At 42.4% G+C, this 27,059-nt stretch overlaps 1 protein-coding gene across 1 annotated transcript in view; it reads left to right on the top strand.

The window, feature by feature from the left end:
• anos1a (anosmin 1a) overlaps positions 1-27,059 on the top strand; it is a 58,185-nt gene that overhangs the window by 16,297 nt on the left and 14,829 nt on the right. Inside the window, exons 3-7 of the mRNA XM_063010852.1 lie at positions 15,506-15,568; positions 18,593-18,815; positions 21,526-21,710; positions 23,793-23,922; positions 26,215-26,423. Coding sequence (XP_062866922.1) covers positions 15,506-15,568; positions 18,593-18,815; positions 21,526-21,710; positions 23,793-23,922; positions 26,215-26,423 — 810 coding nt within the window. The remainder of the gene's footprint in view (positions 1-15,505; positions 15,569-18,592; positions 18,816-21,525; positions 21,711-23,792; positions 23,923-26,214; positions 26,424-27,059) is intronic.

The raw sequence follows: 27,059 nt of genomic DNA, 5'->3' as shown, positions 1-27,059 counted from the left end.
GAGATGTAAAGCTGACAGGCCGCCACTTTAGATTTTTTTTCTTCCTCCTCATTATTATGCAGCTCTATTTGAAATATGGAGCACCAGCTCTCGCTCTCTCTGATGTATGGCACAAAATCAGGTTAGTTTTTTTCTCTTGTTTCTTTTCCACACATACATTTACATATCGTTAAACTAAAATTAGAGCCCATACTTAAACCTCCTAAACACGCACATGAATATATCAGTCGATCTAGGTTCCTGATCAGCATGAACTCCTGGGCCGCATTTGCATCCCATAGTTTCATGTGTTTTAGGAATCAAGATTATATCCAGATAGGTTTAATTAGGGCTGGGCGATATGGTCAAAAATAATATCTTGATATTTTTTCGCTGAACGGCGATATAAAAATATCTCGATATTTTTTTATCCCATAAGGTAATAACAAAAAGACACTTCTGAGACAAAGCTACATGTTCCAAATTTTTTACAGGCACTTTTATTAAAATTCATGCTGGGGAAGCTTCACACAAGAACTATTTTTACTTAAAAAAAAAAAAAAAAGAGCTATTCTAAGAAAAAGAAAGTTGTTTCTAAGGTATCTCCTGTCGTGTAATGTAAACGTTTCTTAAAAAATCCCCCCCAAATGTTTTCACAAAAATCCACCCAAACGTTTTCTCAAAAATCCACCCAAACGTTTTCACAAAAATCCACCCAAACGTTTTCTCAAAAATCCACCCAAACGTTTTCTCAAAAATCCACCCAAACGTTTTCTCAAAAATCCACCCAAACGTTTTCTCAACAGTTGAGGGAATTTTTGGCTAAATTGTTGGGAATGGTTGGGTGAATTGTTGAGGGAACATTTGGGTGAATTGTTGAGGGAACGTTTGGGTGAATTGTTGAGGGAACGTTTGGGTGAATTGTTGAGGGAACGTTTGGGTGAATTGTTGAGGGAACGTTTGGGTGAATTGTTGAGGGAACGTTTGGGTGAGTTGTTGAGGGAACGTTTGGGTGAGTTGTTGAGGGAACGTTTGGGTGAGTTGTTCCTCACGTTACCTCAACGTTCCTTCACGAATGTTCCCCCAACGTTCCTTCACGAACGTTCCCCCAACGTTCCCCTCCGAACGTTCCCCCAACATGCCCCCCGAACGTTTCCCCACGAACGTTCCCCCAACGTTTCCCCACGAACGTTCCCCCAACGTTCCCCCACGAACGGAACGTCCCTCAACGTTCCCCCTCAACGTTTCCTCAACGTTCAGAGGCATGCTGGTACGTACCGGATAGCAATTACAAATATATTGTCTAGCCCTTTAAGAATGTTAAGTGCACTATAGGGCGCAGGGAGCTAGTGTGTAGGGAAGGTGTCGGAATTTACCGTTTCCGTCTGTGCTCGTGTTCTTCTGTTGTTTTGCACTGAGCTTGTGTGACATTAAATATAGCGTTCTCGTTAAACCCCCCTCACATGTTTGGACTTTATACATTATTATGTATATGTCGCCACAACATTTACATTAATATTTTTTTACAGTATATAACTCAGTTCTGTAATACAGGTATAACTAATCGTTAATGTTACTGTGTAACTATTACAACATTTCATGCATTTTAATCAGCGTTCTGCTTCATGCACTTTATTATTATTTAACAGCTTTGTTTGTTGTTTCATTGCTGTTTGCTCCTTGTTTACTGCAGAGTTAGTTCATGCAATTTTATTAATTTTGGTTGTTTATTGGCCAAGAACAAGAAATACTATAATAGAAGATAAATAAATAAATGAGTCTCGGACGTCGGGCGATCATCCAGTATAAACTAACATGACCACGTACAACATCCAGTACAGAAATCACTCTCCATAATGTTTTTTACAGATATAGCAAATATCTATACATGCACATCACATATACAAACACAAGAGTCAGAACAACAGGAGATGCACCGTTACGTTATTATTACTGTTTATAACACTTGTGCTTGATTTACACTGTTTATATATGAAGTAAATACGTGCATGTCAGCGCGTGCATGCACTTGTATGTATTTCCGTTTTCCAATATTGGTTTTTGAAACGAATAACGACTCGTTTTCTTGTTTTTCAACTTTGGGATTTGAAGTGAAAAACGAATGACCAAAGGTACACGGAGCTGGAACCTTTTGTCTGGACTTGTTTTTGGCATTCTCTACAGAATACATTATTCCGCTGCTCATCTGACACTTTGAATCCGAACCATCTCCAAATAATTGAGCCATTATTATTCTTTTTACTAAGCAGCTCATCCACCGTCTCCATGCCCTCATGGGAGTTTTACTTACAGAAATGTGTTCTGAGGGCAGAAAGAATTGGTGGTGGCGGGGCAGGTGAACATGCGCAGAGACTAACTGGGAGAAGAGAAAGACGAACTGTCGGATCTAATTGGAACGCAACATCTATATCGATATACGCGATATTGTCTTATCCTATATCGCGTATGAAAATATATCGATATTTTATCAAATCTCGATATATCGCCCAGCCCTAGGTTTAATCCACATCCAGGTAGAAATGTGTTTAAAACAGAATTTAATATGCCCAAGAAAACCATTTCAGAATCTTTTCCGGGCAGTTGTTACACAAGTGCAAACACACCGCGATGCCAAAAGTATGTAGATATTATTTTGCAATATTATTTTCCCATTGGTTTTTTTGTACTTTGTACTGAATTGCTCAGTGAAAGAAAATAAGGAAAATATTTATACTGAAATAAAGTTGTAATATATTAGAGAATATTATTGTACAGTTATAAAAATTAATCCTAATAATGATAAAATTTAAGGAATTTATTTCTTTTAGTAGGAAGAACCTCTTAAACATGGTGCTTTTTGTTAAAAGGAAAAAACTTTATCGTAAAAGCATTACAACCTTATTTTAACTTTTTTTGAAAATATTGCAACTTTAATTTTATACAAGAATTTAGACATTTATAAAATAATTTTTTTTATATTATAGTTTTGTTCTTAAAATATTGACTCAATTTTGTGTGTAAGTTGTGCTGGTATGAGTGGATCAGACACAGACACTGGATTTCTTCCACTGTCAGAACTTAAATTAAAAATGTTTTTCTAAGTCATTTTTTTATTCTTAAACTTTTTTTCTAAAACTATTTTTGTTCTTAAACTTGTTTCTAAATCTATTTTTATTCTTAAATTTCCACAAAGTTGAATCAGTTCATCTGGACACAAGTTTGTTGTAGAGATACGTTTCGTCACTCAATCCAAGTGACTTCTTCAGTCTGAAGAAGTCATTCGGATTGAGTGACGAAACGTATCTCTACAACAAACTTGTGTCCAGACATTTCTAACATTTTGTGGATTTGTGTACCTGGATTATTGAGCATGCATCAACATATTCTTAAATTTGTTTTTAAAACATTTCTTTATTCTTAAACTAGTTTCTAAAACATTTTTTATTCTTAAACTTATTTCTAAAACGTGATTCTCAAAATGTCTAAACAAAATTGTTTATTCTCAAACTTTTTTCTAAAACATTTTTATTCTTAAACTTATTTCTAACTTTTTTTTCTTAAACTTTTTTCTAAATCATTTTTTATTCTTATACTTATTTCTAAAAAAATTGTATTCCTAAACTTTTTTCTAAAACATTTTTATTCTTAAACTTATTTCTAAAACATTTTTTATTCTTAAATGTTTTTCTAAAACATTTTTTTATTCTTATACTTATTTCTAAAAAAATTTTATTCCTAAACTTTTTTCTAAAACATTTTTATTCTTAAACTTATTTCTAAAACATTTTTTATTCTTAAATGTTTTTCTAAAACATTTTTTTATTCTTAAACTTATTTCTAAAACATTTTTTATTCTTAAATGTTTTTTTAAAACATTTTTTATTCTTAAACTTATTTCTAAAACATGTTTTATTCTTGAATTTGTTTCTAAAATATTTTTTTAATTCCAAAACTTGTTTCTAAAATACTTTTTTTATTTTTTTACTTTTTTCTAAAACTATTTTCTTATATTGACATTTACTTGGAACATTTTAATGTTAGTTGATTCACAAAATATTATGACTTTATTGTCAAATCTTTAATTTGTATTCATTCATTTATTATTATTTTTTTACCACTGATTCATTATGGTTAGAGTTGGGGTGGGTTTATTTCCTCAGAAATCACTGGGCAAAGTGCATTAACACACCCCAGAAAGGATGCCAGTAAAGCCAGTCCATTGTGGGGCTTTAGTCAAATTGGCCAGTCATATCTGTATGTAGATGCCAGTCCAGCTGATAGCACTGCTGGTTTTACTGCACCATTGTTACTTTATTTTAATAATATCAGAACAAATCTTTTTTACTTAAAATATTATGGCTTTAATATCAGAATAACTGTTACAGAAATACGGTGATTTACTACTCAAACTGTCACGATAGTGGAGCTTGGCTTTATTTTTCAGAACGTTATGACATCATTTTCATAGTAGCAAAAAAAGCTTTATATATGTTGATTCTACTGTTAATACATTTTTTGCTTATGCACATGTATGACCCCCAAAGTAGACTCCTCTCTGTTCATTCCAGCAGATCTTGTTGCTTTAGAGATCTATCAGCCTCAGACAGACAGACAGTAGTAACATCGTTAGGTTTTGTCAGTAGGCCGTTCCGAACATATTTGACTGGGTTTAATTGCGTTATTACTTCTCATGGCTTCCTCAATTACATAATTAAAAGCTCTCTGTTGCTAATTAGGAAGCATTTTGCTTTTAGGAAGTGCCGCTCGAAAGTAATTAGTAAGTGAACACGACCTGGAGTGATTCATGAGCTCGAGCTCGTCTTATTTATGACTCTCTGTCTGGAAGCTCTGTGGTTACGATTAGCTTCCTACCATAACACGAGAGGTTTTAAACGCCGTTTCAGTCCCTTCGCCTCCTCCACCGCGTTCAGGTGTAACAGGACCTCAAACGTCAATCAATCCACCACAACAAAGCGTCTCCGTCTGAGGGCTTGATTTAAAGGCTTTTTTTAGGGCTGCACATGGCACGCTAACACAAGGCAAGACGCGCTCGTTGTTCTCATTACTCTCTTTATTGTAATGTCTGGTAACGACTGTTTTTGTGTATATTATGTGGATAATCAAAACACGGCTAATGATCCCACTGCTTGAGCAGGTGTTTACAAGCAAGACGCATGACCAAAAATGTTTGTTGGAACGTTCAAACTAGTACAAAATAATGTTGCTTGTATTTAGGAGAACTTAATGAATAGCTCTGAAGGTAGAGGATCTAACATGAGCTGCAGTGTTGGAACATTACACTTCTAGATCAGATATGGAGTCTTTTTATACACGAGAGATACAGAGAGTGGCAACTATGTTTTCTTTAGTTTCCTTCTGGATCAATAAACTATCTATCTTATCTGTCTGTCTACCTGTCTGTCTGTCTGTCTACCTGTCTGTCTATTTATCTGTCTGTCTACTTATCTGTCTGTCTTTATCTATCTGTCTGTCTGTTTCTCTGTCTACCTATCTGTCTGTGTATTTATCTATCTATCTGTCTATCTGTTTACCTATCTGTCTGTGTATTTATCTATCTATCTGTCTGTCTGTCTACCTATCTGTCTGCCTGTCTACCTGTCTGTATGTCTACCTATCTACCTGTCTGTCTGTCTACATATGTGTCTATCTATCTGTGTATCTATCTGTCTGTCTGTTTCTCTGTCTACCTGTCTGTCTGTCTGTCTACATATCTGGTTGTTTGTCTGTGTATCTATCTGTCTGTATGTCTATCTTCGTATCTATCTATCTGTCTGTCTGTTTCTCTGTCTACCTGTCTGTCTATCTATCTACCGGTCTGTCTGTCTACCTATCTACCTGTCTACCTATCTACCTGTCTGTCTGTCTACATATCTGTCTGTCTGTGTATCTATCTATCTGTCTGCCTGTGTATCTATCTGTCTGTCTGTTTCTCTGTGTACCTATCTGTCTGTCTGTCGGTCTACCTATCCTATTTTACATCATCCCATGTGCTCCAGAGAAGAAGGTGTGTAAATTCTTAGATACCTTAAAATGCTGCCTACTGAGATGCCTTAATCTGACTGATATTCTGACTGAATAGCGGTGAAGGCAATCCCAGCATTCAGTGTGGCACAACTTTTCTCACAAAAAATTATAAATATGGTGGACAATGTTGCATCAGGTAAAAATGGGCCCTTCAGTCCGATTGGATACAAAATACAAACTAACCACACAGCTTTGGGCCCTGTCCCATTTCTTTCTTGCTTTTTGCACGCCATTACTCGGTCCTGCTATCAAACCCTGGAATGAATGCACAGCTTCTTACCTAGAGCTAGCATTATGCATGGATGGCGCTAATGTGGTTTGGTTCCTTCGGCTGCAAAATTTTGACACAGTTCACTGAAGCAGCTACCTAGGCGTGACGCTCCTCCGTTCTGTATATTTGTATAGTCACGTTTGTCTCAAGCACAGAATATATACATGTATTTAACTTATCCACAGCGTGTACACTGTTTCCAAGTAGTAAAAATCTGACATTTTTTAGACATGAGGTTTGGTGTTGCTTGACATGCTACAGACCAGTCATGCTATTGAAGTCACAGACTCGAGTCCCCATCTCTGCTATACATACATGTTCGGCTATGTCTGGAGGCGGGATGGCCGAAGTAATGCGATAGATTGGCGCCCTGTCTAGGGTGTGTAAACCCCTTTCGCCCAATGATTCCAGATGGATAAAGCAGCTGATAAAAATGACATTAAATGAAATATCACACTATAAGAACTTAAATGGAACTCAGTAGTTATTGTGTATTGCAGCTAGTGACTGCTTATATCAGTAGGGCTTGGGTTTTCTTTTTTGAATCATGAGGATGTTTGAATGATGCCGTCTGCAGTCATGGCATACATGTTCCTTATAAGTGTACGTGAACTTTTAAATTACCTTTACTATTATACTGTAGAGTATTAGATGACTTTGCCTGGCTGGATATATTTTTGGTCGGTGGACTATTCTCAGTCCAGCAGTGACAGTGAGGTGTTTAAAAACTCCATCAGCGTTACTTATCCACTCATACAGCACAACACACACTAACACACTACCACCATGTCAGTGTCACTGCAGTGCTGAGAATGATCCATTACTTAAATAATACCTGCTCTGTGATGGTCCTGGGAGAGTCCTGAGTCTGACCATTGAAGACCAGCATGAAAGGGGGCTAACAAAGCATGCAGAGAAACAAATGGACTACAGTCAGTAATTGTAGAACTACAAAGTGCTTCTATATGGTAAGTGGAGCTGATGAAATGAACAGTGCGTGTAGAAACAAGGAGGTGGTTTTAATGTTATGGCTGATCTCAAATAGTCTAAAACTCCACCAACATGATGAACTTGAAAATGGGTTGATGAGCTGAATCCGGTGTTAACAGCTACTGTAGTCTAGTCTGCATGAAATACAAATCAGCAGTTTCAGGCATATCGTTAGAGCGATGTCTTTCCTGAATGTGTCTTGCTGTCTGCAGCTTTTAAATAACCTTTATTTTCAGCATAGAAAGGAATGCTCGATTTGCGTTGGAAATGGAGCAGAAAACTAACCGACTCTGAGGTATTATACAGGCGCTGGGCTCACAAGTGGATCCGCAGGCCCTCGGATGAAAGCAGAAACACATTTTTTCGATACAAGCTGCTAGGCGTTCCTTCAGAAAGGTGATCGCTACGCTCCTGTGTTTTCGGGCCAGTGGTGCCAGAACTTGGACCATGGCTGGTGTTGAAAAGCTGTTTGTGTTATTTTGATGTATTGAAATGGAAAGTGCCGTTGAGTTAGTCGAGTGTCACTGAGCTTGACAGATTGCGTAACCTTTCGAGAAGTCCCACACTGTTTCTGGACGGGTTTCTGGTTTGTTTCCACCACACTCCAGGAATCGTGAAAGTGTTGTGAAATGACAGCAGTAATGGAAATTATGAAGTAATGATGTCAATTTTAGTTTTGTAAGGTGTTTTCGCTTTGCTGTGGACTCAAAAAGTGTTTTTTTAGCTCATTGTTATGTTCTGAGTCTATTTTGCCCTTGCAGTGAAGTGAATGCAGTTAAAAAGCTTAAAATCCCAACTTTTTACCTCACTATTTGGGCGGCACGGTGGCTAAGTGGGTAGCACTGTCGCCTCAAAGCAAGAAGGTCCTGGATTCAATCCCTAGGTGGGGCGGTCTGGATCCTTTCTGTGTGGAGTTTTCATGTTCTACCAGTGTCTGCGTGGGTTTCCTCCCACAGTCCAAAGACATGCAAGTGAGGTGAATTGGAGACACTAAATTGTCCATGCCTGTGTTCGATATAACCTGTTGATATAACCTTAACATGACGTTAAAATCCTAAAAAATAAACAAACAAACCTCACTATTTAAAAAAAATAATAATACAAATTGGAGTATGAGCACCATCAATGCCATTGCTATCAATGGCTGGTAATCAGATAGCGCTTTTCCACCAAAAGAACCCTGGTTCTTCAACCGGTTCTGTTCAGGTTTCTTCGAACTTTGGTGTTTTGTAGAGAACTGATGCACGTTTCCACCAGTTTTTGGGAACCAAGCCTGCATCATCAACGGTGGGCGTTACACAGTGAAAATAAAGAGTCGTAACATGATGACGGAGCGTGTAGATTATGTAAGAGCAGTTGTGCTGTTGTTACAGATGTTTTTTTTTAATGCAAAAAGCATCGCTCAACTATCGGTAACAAGAAGACGTAGACGTGTTTGTCGCAGTTGTTGTTTTCTTTAGTTCATTGACGTTAGAAGCATATTGCGGGCCGCTCAGGTGGCGCAGCGGTAAAAACACACGCTGTTCACCAGAGCTGAGATCTCAAATACATTGTAACGAATCTTGGCCCTGCCTGCCGGCTGAGGCTGAGCAGCCACATGAACAACGATTGGCCTGTTGTTCAGATAGGGGCGGGACTAAGCCGGATGGGGACTCTCTCTCAGACTAGTGCAATTACGACCTCTGCTGGCTGGTTGGTGGCGCCTGCACGGAGATGGGAAAGGAGTGCGGTAGAGGGTGTGGCTCTCCGTACACAGCGCTGTACTGCACTGCACTCGTCAAGTGTAGGTGATAAGATGTTCGATTGCTGTGCACGTGTCAGAGGGGGCGTGGAGCAGCCTCGTCCTCCCCAGTCAGGAGCAGGGACCAGCATTAGTGAGAGGATGATTGACGGGCAGAAATTGGATGCGCTAAAGTGGGAGAAAAAGGGGGGAAAAAGAAGCATGTTGCAAATAGCTGTTTTGCTCAGAGTTCGGCTTGAGCGATAGAACATCACCAAAGTTCCACAACACGAACATCCATCTGTGTGAAATAACCATCAAATCTACTCTAAAAGCTCCACATGTATCTGTGTTCAGCCGTATTAACTCCACATGTGGTGTTTTTGCAGCTGCTTCTTGAGAAACTCGAAAAAGCTTCACCTAATAAAATGTAACGTGGCTGAATGTCCTAAAAGAAACGCTCAATTTTTCTCAGTTATTACTGCTCATAACTGCTCTGTACTGCCCAAATTCATCAGTCATTGTTTTAGTACAACAAGCCACGTTACGCTTTATTTTTCACGTTAAGCGTTTATATCACTCAGCGTCATATCACTCAGTTCAACGCTTTGAAAATATCAGCGAATATCAGCAGCAGACCGACTCAAAATTTAATCAGGTGAACTTTCAAAGATGAAAGTGCTGCACAAACGGGGTTTAGCAGCTTCTCATGTGAAAGCAACCAAACCTCTAAATTGTGATACACCCACAGATTACGTCACGGTTTGCGCTGAAAAACCAAGTATTCTGGGGTGCCAGATTAGAACGCTCATTCGCTGGTTGGAACCTCTGGTTCCGTGTGTGGAAACACGCAGAACTGGTTCAAAATCAAGTTCGCGAACCGGAACGGAGCCGGATCCGCGTCGGTGGAAAAGGGCTAAGGGAGTGCATAAGCTTTCTGTTTTGGAGAGACAGTCTTCTTCATTTAAAGCACCACTAGCCAGACTTGGGAATTTGGGAGCTTAGGTTAACAGAAGGGCCCCATTCCTGCAAGTCTATTAAACTGTACATTCAACAGCCCAAGATTCAAAAAGAATGCTTGTCTGAATTGAAGTGTCTTAAAGGAAGCACATGCTAGCCGTCACCCTCCCGGTCTGGTAGCTGTCATTAACTAGTGGGTGGAAATAAGCAGTGATTTTAGAATAAAAACAAAACTGGGTAATAAATGCCTGTCATGCCAGAGCACCTCTGATATAAAACATGTTTCGTTAGCTAAATAAGTGCAGGGTTTCTGAAATACCAGGTTTGAGGCTTTGACAAAATAACGTTTTAAACTGTAAGCTTCTAATAAATTCTGATCGGCAAAAATACTTTAGCTCGGACCCCACCTTCCAAACAAGGTATCTATCAAAAGTGGTCCAAGGGCTCAGGTGGCGCAGCGGTAAAAACACACTCTGCAACCAGAGCTGGGATCTCGAATACATCGTATCGAATCTCAGCTCTGCCTTGCCAGCTGAGGCTGAGCGGCTACATGAACAACGATTGGCCTGTTGTTCAGATGGGCGGGACTAAGCCGGATATGGGTCTCTCTCTGTCAGACTGGTGCAATTACGACCTCTGCTGGCTGATTAGAGGCGCCTAAACAGAGATGAGGAAAGAGTGCTCTTAGGGTGTGTCTCTCCGTACACAACGCTAGGTGGCACAATACTCGTCAATGTGTGGGTGATGAGATGCATTCGGCTTGCTGCCCACGTGTCGGAGGGGGCGTGGGTTAGCTTCGATCTCCTCGGTCAGAGCAGGGATCGGCATTGGCGGAGAGAAAGCACTATGAAATTGGGCAATTGGATGCGCCAAAGGGGGAGAAAAAGGGGAGAAAATGCATTAAAAAAAAAAAAGTTGTCCAAAGAATGAAGAGTGGTAAACCAACGACAGGGTCATGGGCGGCAAAGGCTCACTGATGCACGTGGTGAGCGAAGGCTGGTCCGTGCGGTCCGATCCAACAGACGAGCTACTGTAGCTCAAATTGCTGAAGAAGTTAATGCTGGTTCTGATAGAGAGGTGTCAGAATACACAGTGCATCACAGTTTGTTGCGGCAGCAAAAGGGGGGTCAACACAATATTAGGATTAGGTCATAATGTTATGCCTCATCTGTGTATATTAGTAGAAATATTGTACATGCAGCTTAAAGCTTGAGAACCGAGGTTAGGACGCCGGAGCACCTGAAGTCCTTCCTTCTATCTGTAGTGGAAAAATGCCGTATGGTTCCGTACTTTGCATCTAAAACTGCATTAACCTCACAAGTAGAAAAGCGCCGTCATTTATAGCAACGCAATTCTGCTCCTCACAGTTGGCGAGCGAGTAAAAACTCAGTACTTACCTGCCATTTACAAGCAGTGAATGATATGAAGATTTTAAAGCCTGTTTAAATACTTAAGCGAGAACTCCCCACGTTTACGAGCGGAGCGTATTTAAGAGTTGTAGGCAGGGTGCAGGATCTTCCCCTAGCGCTACACTGTTAAGGGGACCGATGGTGTTCGCGTGGTTATTGCGTTCAGGCCCTGGGCGTCTTTCAGCAGGCTCCTGGCCGGACTGCGCTCTATAAAACAAGCTAGTCCTGCTTACTCACGGTGCCCCTAAACCTCCCCGCTATTATTCATAGTTTCCAACAGCTCTGCCGCCCCGAATAAAACCCGCTCCCGTGCTCTTTTAAAGGCATGACTTCTGAGATAAATGGCTTTTCCTATTGTTATTCGGAAAAAAAAGTTTCCCAGAATATCCTTTGTCTAGTAAGTAGCTACTACTTACACATGCACACACATTAAGCTGTTTATATGTTCATACCATTTAAGCTTTTAAGGGTTTTGTCCATTCCTAAGGTTACACGGTGCATTTTCGAAGTATTTTCACGTTCCTCTGTAAAGACCACAAACCCTTAATTTAAAATGATTGCATTTGCATTGTGGGAAGTTTTTCACTTGTAGCGTACATTTATTTCATAGTGGTTTTGGAATTAATTTGGAATATTGTTCTGTAATTGAATAGTTGGACAACATACAGTGTATCACAAAAGTGAGTACACCCCTCACATTTCTGCAAATATTTTATTATATCTTTTCATGGGACAACACTATAGAAATAAAACTTGGATATAACTTAGAGTAGTCAGTGTACAACTTGTATAGCAGTGTAGATTTACTGTCTTCTGAAAATAACTCAACACACAGCCATTAATGTCTAAATGGCTGGCAACATAAGTGAGTACACCCCACAGTGAACATGTCCAAATTGTGCCCAAAGTGTCAATATTTTGTGTGACCACCATTATTATCCAGCACTGCCTTAACCCTCCTGGGCATGGAATTCACCAGAGCCGCACAGGTTGCTACTGGAATCCTCTTCCACTCCTCCATGATGACATCACGGAGCTGGTGGATGTTAGACACCTTGAACTCCTCCACCTTCCACTTGAGGATGCGCCACAGGTGCTCAATTGGGTTTAGTCCATCACCTTTACCTTCAACTTCCTCAGCAAGGCAGTTGTCATCTTGGAGGTTGTGTTTGGGGTCGTTATCCTGTTGGAAAACTGCCAGTTTTCGAAGGGAGGGGATCATGCTCTGTTTCAGAATGTCACAGTACATGTTGGAATTCATGTTTCCCTCAATGAACTGCAGCTCCCCAGTGCCAGCAACACTCATGCAGCCCAAGACCATGATGCTACCACCACCATGCTTGACTGTAGGCAAGATACAGTTGTCTTGGTACTTCTCACCAGGGCGCCGCCACACATGCTGGATACCATCTGAGCCAAACAAGTTTATCTTTGTCTCGTCAGACCACAGGGCATTCCAGTAATCCATGTTCTTGGACTGCTTGTCTTCAGCAAACTGTTTGCGGGCTTTCTTGTGCGTCAGCTTCCTTCTGGGATGACGACCATGCAGACCGAGTTGATGCAGTGTGCGGCGTATGGTCTGAGCACTGACAGGCTGACCTCCCACGTCTTCAACCTCTGCAGCAATGCTGGCAGCACTCATGTGTCTATTTTTTAAAGCCAACCTCTGGATATGACGCCGAACACGTGGACTCAACTTCTTTGGTCGACCCTGGCGAAGCCTGTTCCGAGTGGAACCTGTCCTGGAAAACCGCTGTATGACCTTGGCCACCATGCTGTAGCTCAGTTTCAGGGTGTTAGCAATCTTCTTATAGCCCAGGCCATCTTTGTGGAGAGCAACAATTCTATTTCTCACATCCTCAGAGAGTTCTTTGCCATGAGGTGCCATGTTGAATATCCAGTGGCCAGTATGAGAGAATTGTACCCAAAACACCAAATTTAACAGCCCTGCTCCCCATTTACACCTGGGACCTTGACACATGACACCAGGGAGGGACAACGACACATTTAGGCACAATTTGGACATGTTCACTGTGGGGTGTACTCACTTATGTTGCCAGCTATTTAGACATTAATGGCTGTGTGTTGAGTTATTTTCAGAAGACAGTAAATCTACACTGCTATACAAGCTGTACACTGACTACTCTAAGTTATATCCAAGTTTCATGTCTATAGTGTTGTCCCATGAAAAGATATAATGAAATATTTGCAGAAATGTGAGGGGTGTACTCACTTTTGTGATACACTGTACATCTAAAATAAAAATAAACCAGTCCTTATGTACACCGATCAACCATAACAATGAAACCACCTCCTTGTCCATTTTTGTCAGCTCCACTTACCATATAGGAGCACTTTATAGTTCTACAATTACTGACTGTAGTCCATCTGTTTCTCTGCATGCTTTGTTAGCCCCCTTTCACCCTGTTCTTCAATGGTCAGGACTCTCCCAGGACCACCACAGAGCAGGTATTATTTAGGTGGTGGATCATTCTCAGCACTGAAGTGACAATAACATGGTGGTGGTGTGTTAGTGTGTGTCGTTTTGGTGAGAATGGATCAGACACAGCAGCGCTGCTGGAGTTTTTAAATACCGTGTCCACTCACTGTCCACTTTATTAGACACTCCTATCTAGTTGGTCCACCTTGTAGATGTAAAGTCAGAGACGATCGCTCATCTATTGCTGCTGTTTGAGTTGGTCATCTTCTAGACCTTCATCAGTGGTCACAGGACGCTGCCCAAGTGGCGCTGTTGGCTAGATGTTTTTGGTTGGTGGACTGTTCTCAGTCCAGCAGTGACAGTAAGGTGTTGCACAGCGGTAAAAACACATGCTGGAACCAGAGCTGGGATCTCGAATACATCGATACATCGTATCGAATCTCAGCTCTGCCTTCCGGCTAAGGCTGAGCGGCCACGTGAACAACGATTGGCCTGTTGTTCAGATATGGGCGGGACTAAGCCGGATGAGGCCTCTCTCCCATGACTGGTGCAGTTATGACCTCTGCTGGCTGATTGATGGCGCCTGCACAGAGATGAGAAAAGAGTGCTCTCAGGATGTGCACTGCACTGGTCAAAGTGTATGTGATAAGGTGCATACGGCATGCTGCCAACGTGTCGGAGGGGGCATGGGTTAGCTTCATTCTCCTCAATCCAAGCAGGGATCGGCATTGGTGGAGAGGAAGCATGATGCAATCGGGCAATTGGACGTGCTAAAAGGGAGAAAAACGGGAGAAAATTCATAAAGAAAATATATTTAACAAAAAAACCTCCAGCAGCGCTGCTGTGTCTGATCCACTCATACTAGCACAAGACACACTGCAGTGCTGAGAATGATCCACCACCCAAATAATACCTTCTCTGTAGTGGTCCTGGGAGAGTCCTGACCATTGAAGAACAGGGTGAAAGCAGGCAAAAAAAGCATGTAGAGAAACAGATGGACTACAGTCAGTAATTGTAGAACTACAAAGTGCTTCTATATGGTAAGTGGAGCTGATAAAATGGACAGTGAGTGGTTTTAATGTTATGGCTGATGGGTGTATATTGGTGATTATTTAAACCTGGTTATCCGAAGCCGGTCCCAAGTCACCATAAGACGGACGGGAACTATACACGTCCTTCTCAGCACGGCGGTGCGTCGCGGCGACCGGCATGTCTCATTAATACAGCATGAAATTGGAAATGCGAATTCCCTCGGAGCTGCCAGATCCCTGCTCGCTCATGCAGGAGGTAAGTATTTCTCTCTGGGAGACTGGCTAGAGGACACCGGAGACAATGCCAAAAGGAAACAGGGACCGATCGAGTGAGCGAGAGAAAGTAGAGAGAGGGAACGCGGAATGTCAGGGCGTATTACTGAGGCGAGAATGAAAAGTAGTCTACATTTGCATTGCTTAATGTAAATGACAGATATTGCTACAGGCTCACGCTGAATTCTCTTTTCTTCTCTGGCAGCACAGGAATCAAATCAGGACATAAAAAGAAATGTTTCATTTACATAAAGCCAACAGCACCACACTGTTGCTTGTTTTTAACGAGCTGCTGGTTTATTTAAAAGTCTGAACACTTTCCATATAAACCGCTGGTGGCCGTCTAGCCGACCAATCTAACCTCTGCCGTCTGCTGTCTGTGTGCAGTGCCTGGAGCCATGCAAGGAATCCTGGGAACAGAGGGACGGACCCTGCCGCGAGCTGTGCGAGGTATCCGCAACACTACTCCTTTTATTCAGAACGGCTGACGCTCGCGGTATGGTAATCTACAACCCCAAATCAGAAAAAGTTGGGACAGTATGGAAAATGCAAATAAAATAAAAATGCAGTGTTCCTTACATTTACTTTGACTTTTATTTGATTGCAGACAGGATGAACCCAAGATATTTCACGTTTTGTCTGCTCAACTTCATTTCATTTATTCATAAACATCCATTCCTGCATTTCAGGCCTGCAACAAATTCCAAAAAAAGGGCTCGTAATGAGGTGAAAAAACTAAATGATGCGATTTTAAACAGGTGATGTCAACAGGTGATTGTAATCATGGTTTGGTACAAAAGCAGCATCCAGAAAAAGGCTGAGTCTTTGATGAGCAAAGATGATCAGAGGATCTCCAGTTTGTCAACTAATGTGTGAGAAAATGATTGAAATGTTTAAAAACAGCGTACCTCAGGCCGCTCAGGTGGCGCAGCGGTAAAAACACACGCTGGAACCAGAGCTGGGATCTCGAATACATCGTGTCGAATCTCAGCTCTGCCTGCCGGCTAAGGCTGAGTGGCCACACGAACAACGATTGGCCTGTTGTTCAGAAATGGGCGGGACTAAGCCGGATATGTCTCTCTCATAACTAATGCAATAACGACCTCTGCTGGCTGATTGATGGCGCCTGCACAGAGATGAGAAAAGAGTGCTCTCACGGTGTGTCTGTCTGTACGCAACACTGAGCTGCACTGCACTCGTCAAAGTGAAGGTGATAAGATGCATACGGCATGCTGCCCACGTGTCGGAGGGGGCGTGGGTTAGCTTCGTTCTCCTCAATCAGAGCAGGGATCGGCATTGGTGGAGAGAAAGCATGACACAGTCGGGCAATTGGACACGCTAAAAGGGAGAAAAAGGGGAGAAAATGCATAAAGAAAATATATATTAAAAAAAACAATGTACATCAAAGAACGATTGGAAGGGATTTGCATATTTCTCCCTCTACAGTGCATAATATCATTAAACCATTCAAGGAATCAGGAGGAATTTCAGGGCATAAAGGCCAAGGGTGCAAGTTTAAGCTGAACACTCGTGATCTTCGATCCCTCAGACAGCACTGCATCAAGAACCGCCACTCAACAATAGCTGATATAACCACATGGGTGAGGGATTACTTTGGCAAACCTTTGTCAAGCACTACAATACAGAGTTACATGCACAAATGCCACTTAAAAGTTTACTGTGCAAAAAAGAAGCCTTATGTTAACCATGTCCAGAAGCGGTGCGACTTCTCAGGACTTTTTTTGAATGTGTTGCAGCCTGAAATGCAGGAATGGATGTTTATTAATAAATGAAATGAAGTTGAGCAGATAAAGCATGAAATATCTCAGGTTCATCCTGTCTGCAATGAAATAAAAGTAAATGTAAGAAACTAAAAGACTCTGATTTGGGGTTGTAAATACTGCTAATGGGTTGTTGTCCTTTATCAAAGACTTTTGCTCGCTCCCATGTTAGAACTCGCTAAATCCCATTGTCCTGAGAATAATAACCCTAAATGAACTTCCTCTTTCGTTTCCAAGGCTTTTGTATACACGATTCTATGAACGTCGCACATCCTGTGATTGTAATAGACTCGTCACGACTCGGTTTAATTCGAAATGAGGTTTTTTTGGCAAAGCCACGTTTCTCCTTTCCTGTTACATGATTCATAAAATCACAAGAACAATGAGGTCTCTGAATGGCTCGTGATTAGCATGCATGCCAAACGCTTGGAACCTTATCCAGCTTCGGTGGTTTAGATCAATAACACATGTACCACTCTGACCCTGGTCATACACTTCACTGCCAAGACATAATGCTATTGGTAGCAACGACCAATTTTATGCATTTTTATTCACAGAATTTAGCAGGCGCTTTTATCCAAAATGTTAATAAACGAATACCATGCAAGTAATTTAGGGTTAAAGGCCTTGCATAGGGGCCCAACAGTGAGTGGTAGTTGGGATTAAACCAGGAACCTTCTAAGCACTTTTACAATATCATAAAACATCTCACTGTGTTAAATATCAACAAGTCTTATGCTTTGGTTATTAAAAATAAAGTAGTGTAGTGATCAGAACTAGTTCAGCATTCAGAATGTACAGTTTAAGCAAAGTTGGTTGCACATATTACATTACATACAACACACATATGAACTGGGCGGCACGGTGACTCAGTGGGTGCTGGAGTTTCTATTAGACACTCCTACCTAGTTGGTCCACCTTGTAGATGTGAAGTCAGAGACGATCGCTCATCTATTGCTGCTGTTTGAGTTGGTCATCTTCTAGACCTTTATCAGTAGTCACAGGACGCTGCCCACAGGGCGCTGTTGGCTGGATATTTTTGGTTGGTGGACTGTTCTCAGTCCATCAGTGACAGTGAGGTGTTTATAAACTCCAGCAGCGCTGCTGTATCTGATCTCCTGATGTCCCTGCAGTGCTGAGAATGATCCACCACCTAAATAATACCTGCTCTGTAGTGGTCCTGGGAGAGTCCTGACCATTGAAGAACAGCATGAAAGGGGGCTAACAAAACATGTAGAGAAACAGATGGACTACAGTCAGTAATTGTAGAACTACAAAGTGCTTCTGTATGGTAAGTGGAGCTGATAACATGGACAGTTAGTGTAGAAACAAGGAGGTGGTTTTAATGTTAGGAGGAATGCTGGGAGGAAACCGGAGCTCCCGCTGGAAACCCACGCGGACACAGGGAGAACATGCAAGCTCCAAACAGAAAGTACCCAGACTGCCCCACCTGGAAATCAAACCCAGGACCTTCTTGCTGTGAGGCAACAGTGCTACACACACATCTTTCAAATTGAGCTGTTTACATATAATTTAAATGATTAATTTAACATTTAGCCCTCCTGTAGCTTAATGGATGATAATTCCTTTAACCCATCATATATTAATAAATGTAAACATGTTTACCAGTGCTGCGTATTAAATATACATCCTAGTGTTTTTGCTGACTTGTATTTTCATCACTTTGCACCAGCGCGTGTTTGCCAAGCGTCACGGCGAGTGTGTGATGAGCTGCGAGTTCCTCCGCTCCGTAACGCTGCTGAAGCAGGGCGAGTGTCCGGCTCCGGAGCGCGCCAGCGGATTCGCCGCGGCCTGCGTCGAGGGGTGCGCAGAGGACGCAGAGTGCCCGGGACACAAGAAATGCTGTGCTAACGGATGCGGGCACACGTGCCAGCCACCCAGAAATCTCTACAGAGGTACAGTACAGGATGCATAACATATTAATATTACAAAACACAATGTTGTGGTCAATTCTGGAAAAAGAAGCCAAAACATAGACATTATTTAGTTTGTTTACATTGTTTTACACTTTGGTTCTATTCATGACAGCACAGGTAGTTACTCATTACACAAGGTTCATCAGTTCAAGTTCAATGTGAAACACAGTCACAGACAAATTTGTATCTCCAATTTGGGGCGGCTCGGGTGGGAAGAACCAGTTGCCTCACAGCCACAAGGTCCTGGGTTCAATATTGAGTAAATGAGTAACTAACGCTCCTGTCATGAATGTAACCAAAGTGTAAAATATGACATTAAAATCTTAATAATCAAATAAATGTCTCCGGGGCTGCTCAGGTGGCACTGCGGTAAAACATGCTAGCACACCAGAGGTGGCATTTCGAACTCATCGGTTCGAAACTCAGCTCTGCCATCCGGCTGGGCTGGGCGGCTACATGAACAACGATTGGCTTGAACGAATTACGACCTCCGCTGGCTGATTGATGGCGCCTGCACATACAGTGTATCACAAAAGTGAGTACACCCCTCACATTTCTGCAAATATTTCATTATATCTTTTCATGGGACAACACTATAGACATGAAACTTGGATATAACTTAGAGTAGTCAGTGTACAACTTGTATAGCAGTGTAGATTTACTGTCTTCTGAAAATAACTCAACACACAGCCATTAATGTCTAAATAGCTGGCAACATAAGTGAGTACACCCCACAGTGAACATGTCCAAATTGTGCCCAAATGTGTCGTTGTCCCTCCCTGGTGTCATGTGTCAAGGTCCCAGGTGTAAATGGGGAGCAGAGCTGGTAAATTTGGTGTTTTGGGTACAATTCTCTCATACTGGCCACTGGATATTCAACATGGCACCTCATGGCAAAGAACTCTCTGAGGATGTGAGAAATAGAATTGTTGCTCTCCACAAAGATGGCCTGGGCTATAAGAAGATTGCTAACACCCTGAAACTGAGCTACAGCATGGTGGCCAAGGTCATACAGCGGTTTTCCAGGACAGGTTCCACTCGGAACAGGCTTCGCCAGGGTCAACCAAAGAAGTTGAGTCCACGTGTTCGGCGTCATATCCAGAGGTTGGCTTTAAAAAATAGACACATGAGTGCTGCCAGCATTGCTGCAGAGGTTGAAGACGTGGGAGGTCAGCCTGTCAGTGCTCAGACCATACGCCGCACACTGCATCAACTCGGTCTGCATGGTCGTCATCCCAGAAGGAAGCTGACGCACAAGAAAGCCCGCAAACAGTTTGCTGAAGACAAGCAGTCCAAGAACATGGATTACTGGAATGCCCTGTGGTCTGACGAGACCAAGATTAACTTGTTTGGCTCAGATGGTGTCCAGCATGTGTGGCGGCGCCCTGGTGAGAAGTACCAAGACAACTGTATCTTGCCTACAGTCAAGCATGGTGGTGGTAGCATCATGGTCTTGGGCTGCATGAGTGTTGCTGGCACTGGGGAGCTGCAGTTCATTGAGGGAAACATGAATTCCAACATGTACTGTGACATTCTGAAACAGAGCATGATCCCCTTCCTTTCAACGGGATAACGACCCCAAACACAACCTCCAAGATGACAACTGCCTTGCTGAGGAAGCTGAAGGTAAAGGTGATGGACTAAACCCAATTGAGCAGCTGTGGCACATCCTCAAGTGGAAGGTGGAGGAGTTCAAGGTGTCTAACATCCACCAGCTCCGTGATGTCATCATGGAGGAGTGGAAGAGGATTCCAGTAGCAACCTGTGCAGCTCTGGTGAATTCCATGCCCAGGAGGGTTAAGGCAGTGCTGGATAATAATGGTGGTCACACAAAATATTGACACTTTGGGCACAATTTGGACATGTTCACTGTGGGGTGTACTCACTTATGTTGCCAGCTATTTAGACATTAATGGCTGTGTGTTGAGTTATTTTCAGAAGACAGTAAATCTACACTGCTATACAAGCTGTACACTGACTACTCTAAGTTATATCCAAGTTTTATTTCTATAGTGTTGTCCCATGAAAAGATATAATAAAATATTTGCAGAAATGTGAGGGGTGTACTCACTTTTGTGATACACTGTATTTGAGGAATAATGCTGATCAGGGTGTGGCTCTCCGTACACAAAGCTGATTCGCATATGAACTCGCCTCGTGCAGGAGAAAAGATGCAGTCGGCTACTGCACACGTGTCGGATGGGGCGTGTGTTAGTCTCACTCTTTTCAATTGGAGCGGGGGTAAGCTCCAGTGGAGAGAAAGCATTTTTGGAAAATTTGGAACACCCAGATGTGTTTGTTTGAGTATTATATTAAAATATTATAACATTTAAACCTTTTCATGTATGTATCTTTGTATACAAGAAGATGATTTAAATTTTCTTCGCCCCACCCAACCCCCCTCCCTCAAAAAAAGGGGGAAGTTGGAAACAGGGAAATTCCCCCAAATAGTTTAGGTGACATTGCTTAGTCGCACTGCTTTAACTGCACTGATCTACTGCTTACTAATGTAAACAATGTTGTTTGTTGTGTTGGTGCTTTTTAGTTGAAGTTTCAGCATAACACTGATGACTGACTGATGTTTATAATAATAAGTTAATAAAAGCTCACAGCACTATACATGACTACATAAATAGGTTGTTAATTATGAATTATGATATGAATAGATATTACTGTATCTTGCATGCAGGCGCTCCTCTGAAGCCTAGGAAGGAGCTGGTGTTTGAAGAATTACCTTCTGGCGTGTTGGAGGTGCGCTGGTCCTCCAAATTCAACGTGTCCGCAGAGCCGGTGCTGAACGTACTGCAGAGACGCTGGAATTACGGCATCCACCCCAGTGAGGATGGCGCAACCGAGTGGCAAGTGGTGGCACAGGTATGTGTGTGCTTTCATAATTTGCCTTTAATTTTTTATTTTTTTATTAACGGGACGGGTGTGTAGTGTCTGGAGGAGATGATCGAACCCAGGTTCTTAGGATCTACATTTCTTAGAGGTTCCGAGTACACCGTATAGCCATATGTATGTGGACACCCATACCCTGCTAATTATTTAGTTTTGGGGTTCCAGTCATACTCATTTTTCCCCATTACAGTATTAAATCTTTCATTTCATTTTTTATTTGGGTCATGGCGTGCCCAGCTCCCCCGGGAAACATTGGGCGTAAGGCAGTCGGCAGTCAATCGCAGTTCTTCAGCCCGTTCGTCACTGACCGTTTCAAAGTGCCTCCAATGAGATGAACTAATTGATAGTTGGGATGTAACGATGCACCACAAGACAGTTAAAAATCGGTGCACATGTGCCACGATTCGAAACGGTTATTCATTTAAGATGAATCGATGGTCACCTAAAAAAACCCAGCAGAGGGCACTGGTTTTATTCACCTCGCCTGGTCGACGGCACTTCACAAGGTTGCCAGGTAGAGGATTTTCCAGCCAAATGTATTTATGTGAGGATACTTTCTTTATTTGTATTATTCATTTATTTATATAATGTTGGATTTGTTTGAAATTTTCATTTCAGTTTTTTTTTACACGGTAAGCATTATTTGGCATAGTTTGTACCTACCTCAGAAATAAAAGGGCATTTATTATTTAGATAAATAAAAGATAAGCACAAATACTGTAAAGAGAAATAATAAAAGGAAACCGTCATCATTTGTCTTCAATTTCATTTTGTTTAAAAAAAATCGGGAAAAAAATCGTATCGTGAACCCAGTATCGTGAATCGTATCGCATCGTGGGTAGAGTGTATCGTTACATCCCTATGACGTAGTGAAAGCATCTCAGGCTGTACGAACAACAGTTACTGTGAACCAAACTTAACATGCCCGAGCTATAACACAAGTTTAAAAGTGAAACAGTGAGGAAAATCCAGTGTAAAATAAGTGGTTAGTTATGCTATGAGGATAAGTGGGATGGATCTTTTATTATATTAACATAACCCGCCATCTAACATAGTTAGACATAGTCAGTCATGTCTGTGTAGACCCCCGTCTGCCAGTAGTACAGCTGAGATTTGAACCTTGACCTCAGCAATTGTGGACCAGTGTCACACCTGCCGCACCAGTATAAAATCCATTCTATAAAACAGATCATTATTAATTTGCTGTTTTAGCATGGGGGCGGCACGGTGGCTCAGTGGGTAGCACTGTCGCCTCACAGCAAGAAGGTCCTGGGTTCGATCCCCAGGCGGGCCGGTTCGGTCCGGTCCGGTCCGGGTCCTTTCTGTGCGAGGTTGCATGTTCTCCTCGTGTCTGCGGGGGTTTTTTCTGGGAGCTCCGGTTTCCTCCCACAGTCCAAATACATGCAGTCAAGACCCTGAATTGCCCTGTAGGTGAATGGGTGTGTGTATGTGTGTGTGTGTCTGCCTCGCGATAGACTGGCGCCCCGTCCAGGGTGTTACTGTGTGCCTTGCGCCCATTGAAAATCTGGGATAGGCTCCAGCACCCCGTGACCCTAATTGGATAAGTGGTTAAGACAGCGAATGAGTGAGTGAGTGTTTCGGCATGACTGTGTAGCCTGTGTGCAAAGCTAGATCCATAAAGGCACGGTCTGTCCAGTTTAGTGTGGAGGAACTACAGTGACCTTAACCCAGATGAACACAGCTGGAATAAATTGTAAGGCTGATTACAAGCCAGGTCTTCTTGTCCAACGTCAGTGCCTGACCTCACAAATGCTCTTTTGACCGAATGGCCACAGTTTCCCCCCGACAGAAGATTGAAGGCTGATTTGGAAGTCAGTACCGAATGCTTTTGGAATGGTCAGGTGTTCACATACTTTTGACCATATGGTGTATATTTAGACAAGCCCCTTCTTCCTCTATCCATTCATTCCTATGTCGATTCCGTTTATGATTTATTTCCCTCAGTGCTGTGAGTCAGACACTTACTCAGTCTTTCTGTGCATCACTCATCCAGTTTCATGCTGCACATTCTGAATCTTTCATCCTCTCTCATAGACCTCAGAGGAACGCGTGTGGCTGACTGATATTCGCCCAGGACGCTGGTATCAGTTCAGAGTGGCTGCTGTTAATGTGCATGGAACGAGGGGATACACCACCCCCAGCAGACACTTCAGAACTTCCAAAGGTGAGACAATATGGGGTTTTCCATCTATTTTTCATTCACACTTACCTGCTGTTAGTCCACCAGGTGCCAACACAGGGCAGCAGGATAATCCGCTAGCACACCAGTACCAAGATTCTAAAGTCCTCGACATCGAAACTCAGCACTGCTACCGGTCGGTTGGGCGCCTGCAATTCCTGCAGCAGACAAGATCGGCAATTAAGTCTGCCGGGTGGGAAAAGACCGGACCGAAAAGTGGGTGGGGTCTTAAACGCTGTGCAAGGAGCCTGGTTAGTAGCCTAAGGTGCCTGTATGCCTCTCTACGTGCGAATTCACTGATAGTGTGGGCGAATAAGAGGGGCTGCGGACTGCGTACACGTCAGAGGGAGCGTGAGGCAGGCAAAATTACCCCCCCAATTAAAAATTGGGAGAAACAATGACAAATGCATAAATAAAGACTTATGATTGGCTGTGGGTCTTTTGGGGATGGTGGGGAGTTGAGTTGGGCTAAAACGGGGATTCTCGTCTTTGCTGTGCGGTTGAGGTGCCTGCTCAGGGCGCGGCTGATCGCGCTCAGCATGTGGCTTTCTATGTGCAGTAAGCTTTGTGAGAACTCGTCGCTGGTAGGTGAAAAGAAGAAATTGGCTGCGCACATGTCAGAGGAAGCGTCATTGCCTCGGCCCCCCCAGAGGATATATACATGACGCCCAGGTGGCGCAGCGGGATATTCTGCTAGCACACCAGCACTGAGATTCTGAACACCCCGGTTTGAATCTCGGCTCTGCTACCGGTCGGCTGGGTGTCATCTAGCGGGCACAACTGGCAGTGCTTGCAGCGGACAAAAATTGGCCACCAAGTCTGCTGGGTGGGACTAAATGGGTGGGGTCTGAAAATGCTGCGTAAGGACAGGGGTTGAGGGCTGCTCACGCATCGAAAGGGGTGTGTAGCAGGCAAATATACCTGCATGAATGCATTCGGGATACCCAGCAGTGGAGGTCTAATTGGTTACGCTAAATCGGGAGGAAAAGGAAAGGAAATGCATAATTAAATAGAACAAAAATATATATACATACATAAAACAAGAACTGCTGCAAGTACAAACATCTAAATGTCTATTTTATTTCATGATTTGGAACTAAATGAACTCCTTTTACTGCTTTGTTTTAACCAAGATCAGTAAGCAGAGCTCTTGTCTGTCAATTGAAAGTTTGTGGGTTCGAATCTGGCTCTGCCAAGCAGCCACTGACTGACACTGAATGGCTGATCCTGTGCTCTCAACACAGTTTGCAAAAAATCTCATTGTACTGTACACATGTACAATCCCAAATCAGAAAAAGTTGGGACAGCAAATGCAAATAAAAAGTTTCTTACATTTACTTTGACTTTTATTTAATTGCAGACAGTGTTTTTCATGTTTTATCTGCTCAACTTAATTTCATTTATTAATAAACATCTATTCCTGCATTTCAGGCCTGCAACACATTCCAAAAAAAGTTGGGACAGTAAAGCATTTACCACTTTGTAATGTTGCCAGACGTTTTGGCACAATACACGTTTCCACTTTGTGATGGTCCATCCTAGGTGCCTCCAAGCTCAGAGAAGTCGACGCCGCTGTTTTGCACAGTAAAGTTTTAAGTGGCATTTGTGCATGTAACTCTGTATTGTAGTGCTTGACAAAGGTTTACCAAAGTAATCCCTCACCCATGTGGTTCTATCAGCTATTGTTGAGTAGCGGTTCTTGATGCAGTGCCGTCTGAGGGATCGAAGATCACGGGCGTTCAGCTTCAACTTGCACCCTTGGCCTTTACACACTGAAATTCCTCCCAATACCTTGAATGGTTTAATGCTATTATGCACTGTAGAGGGAGAAATATGCAAATCCCTTCCAATCTTTCTTTGCTCATCAAAGACTCAGCCTTTCCTGGATGCTGCTTTTGGACCAAACCATGATTACAATCACCTGTTAACATCACCGGTTTGGAATTACATCATTACTAGCCCTGAATTGCCTCTGTCCCAACTTTTTTTGGAATGTGTTGCAGGCCTGAAATACAGAAATGGTATATAAAGGTATATTAACAAATGAAATGAAATTGAGCAGACAAAACATGAAATATCTCAGGTTCATACTGTCTACAATCAGTAAATGTAAGAAACACTGCATTGTTATTTTTTATTTGCATTTTCTGATTTGGGGTTGTATATTTGACAAATAGAAAGGCATCTCATTCTGCATCAGGCTCAATAAGCAATTAAGGGGGAGGAATCATTACTCATCCTCTCATTACTAATCATGTTGCCATTTGGCGTCCTCAGATCCCTCTCCTCCTCCGGCGCCCTCTGACCTACAGGTCACTCACACGACCTCTGGCTCGGACAGGTCGGTATCGGTGGGTGTGAGCTGGGTGGCTCCGGTGGACCCAGACGTCCCAGTGCACCACTACAGACTGGCCTGGAGCTGGACGCTCACCGGACAAGAGCCCAACATGCCTCCTAAACTGAGGCGGAGAAAAACCATCAATGGGGTAATTCTAATTCTACTCATCTTCTTAATCTTATTTCAGTCCCCCACCCCCCACCACCAGCAGCTTGGAGGCAAACCCCAACTCCCCCCTTTTATTCGATTTCATCCAGCAAGCCACGATAAATGAAGTATAACAGTGCAGAAAGGCGAAGGATAAACAACTGGCGAGTGTTCCTTTGATCGTGCAAAGCTTTAAATTGGATGCCAGGATGGTATCGTGTTGCATAAGGCACGCAGGGCTTCACAGCTCTGTCCGGCACATGGCCAAGAACAGCCTATCAATTCTCGTTTTATTTCAGAACGTAAAATCCTAATAACAACAAAACTGTTTTTCTTCAAGTGAGATCATTTTCAAGGACTTCTTTTTTTCCTCTCCTTAGCAATCTTCAGAACTGTTTGTGTTTGATGTGCATGCTACATTTTTCAGACAGTCTAATAGGGTGTTGGTATTTTCTTATAAAATGGAATTCTTTAATTCTTTAAATTACAGCTGAATCAGCTGACACATCCATTAAAACATCGGTTTAATTAAAAATAAAAAAACTCCCACACTGTATTTGAAGACTCAATTAGAAGGGAAAATGATGCTATTTATTTATGATTGATTAGTGGACCAATGCCTGAATAATATCACATA

This window comes from Trichomycterus rosablanca, chromosome 15 (genome assembly GCF_030014385.1).
Source record: "Trichomycterus rosablanca isolate fTriRos1 chromosome 15, fTriRos1.hap1, whole genome shotgun sequence".
NCBI lineage: Eukaryota > Metazoa > Chordata > Actinopteri > Siluriformes > Trichomycteridae > Trichomycterus > Trichomycterus rosablanca.
This window is presented reverse-complemented; position numbering and strand designations above follow the sequence as displayed.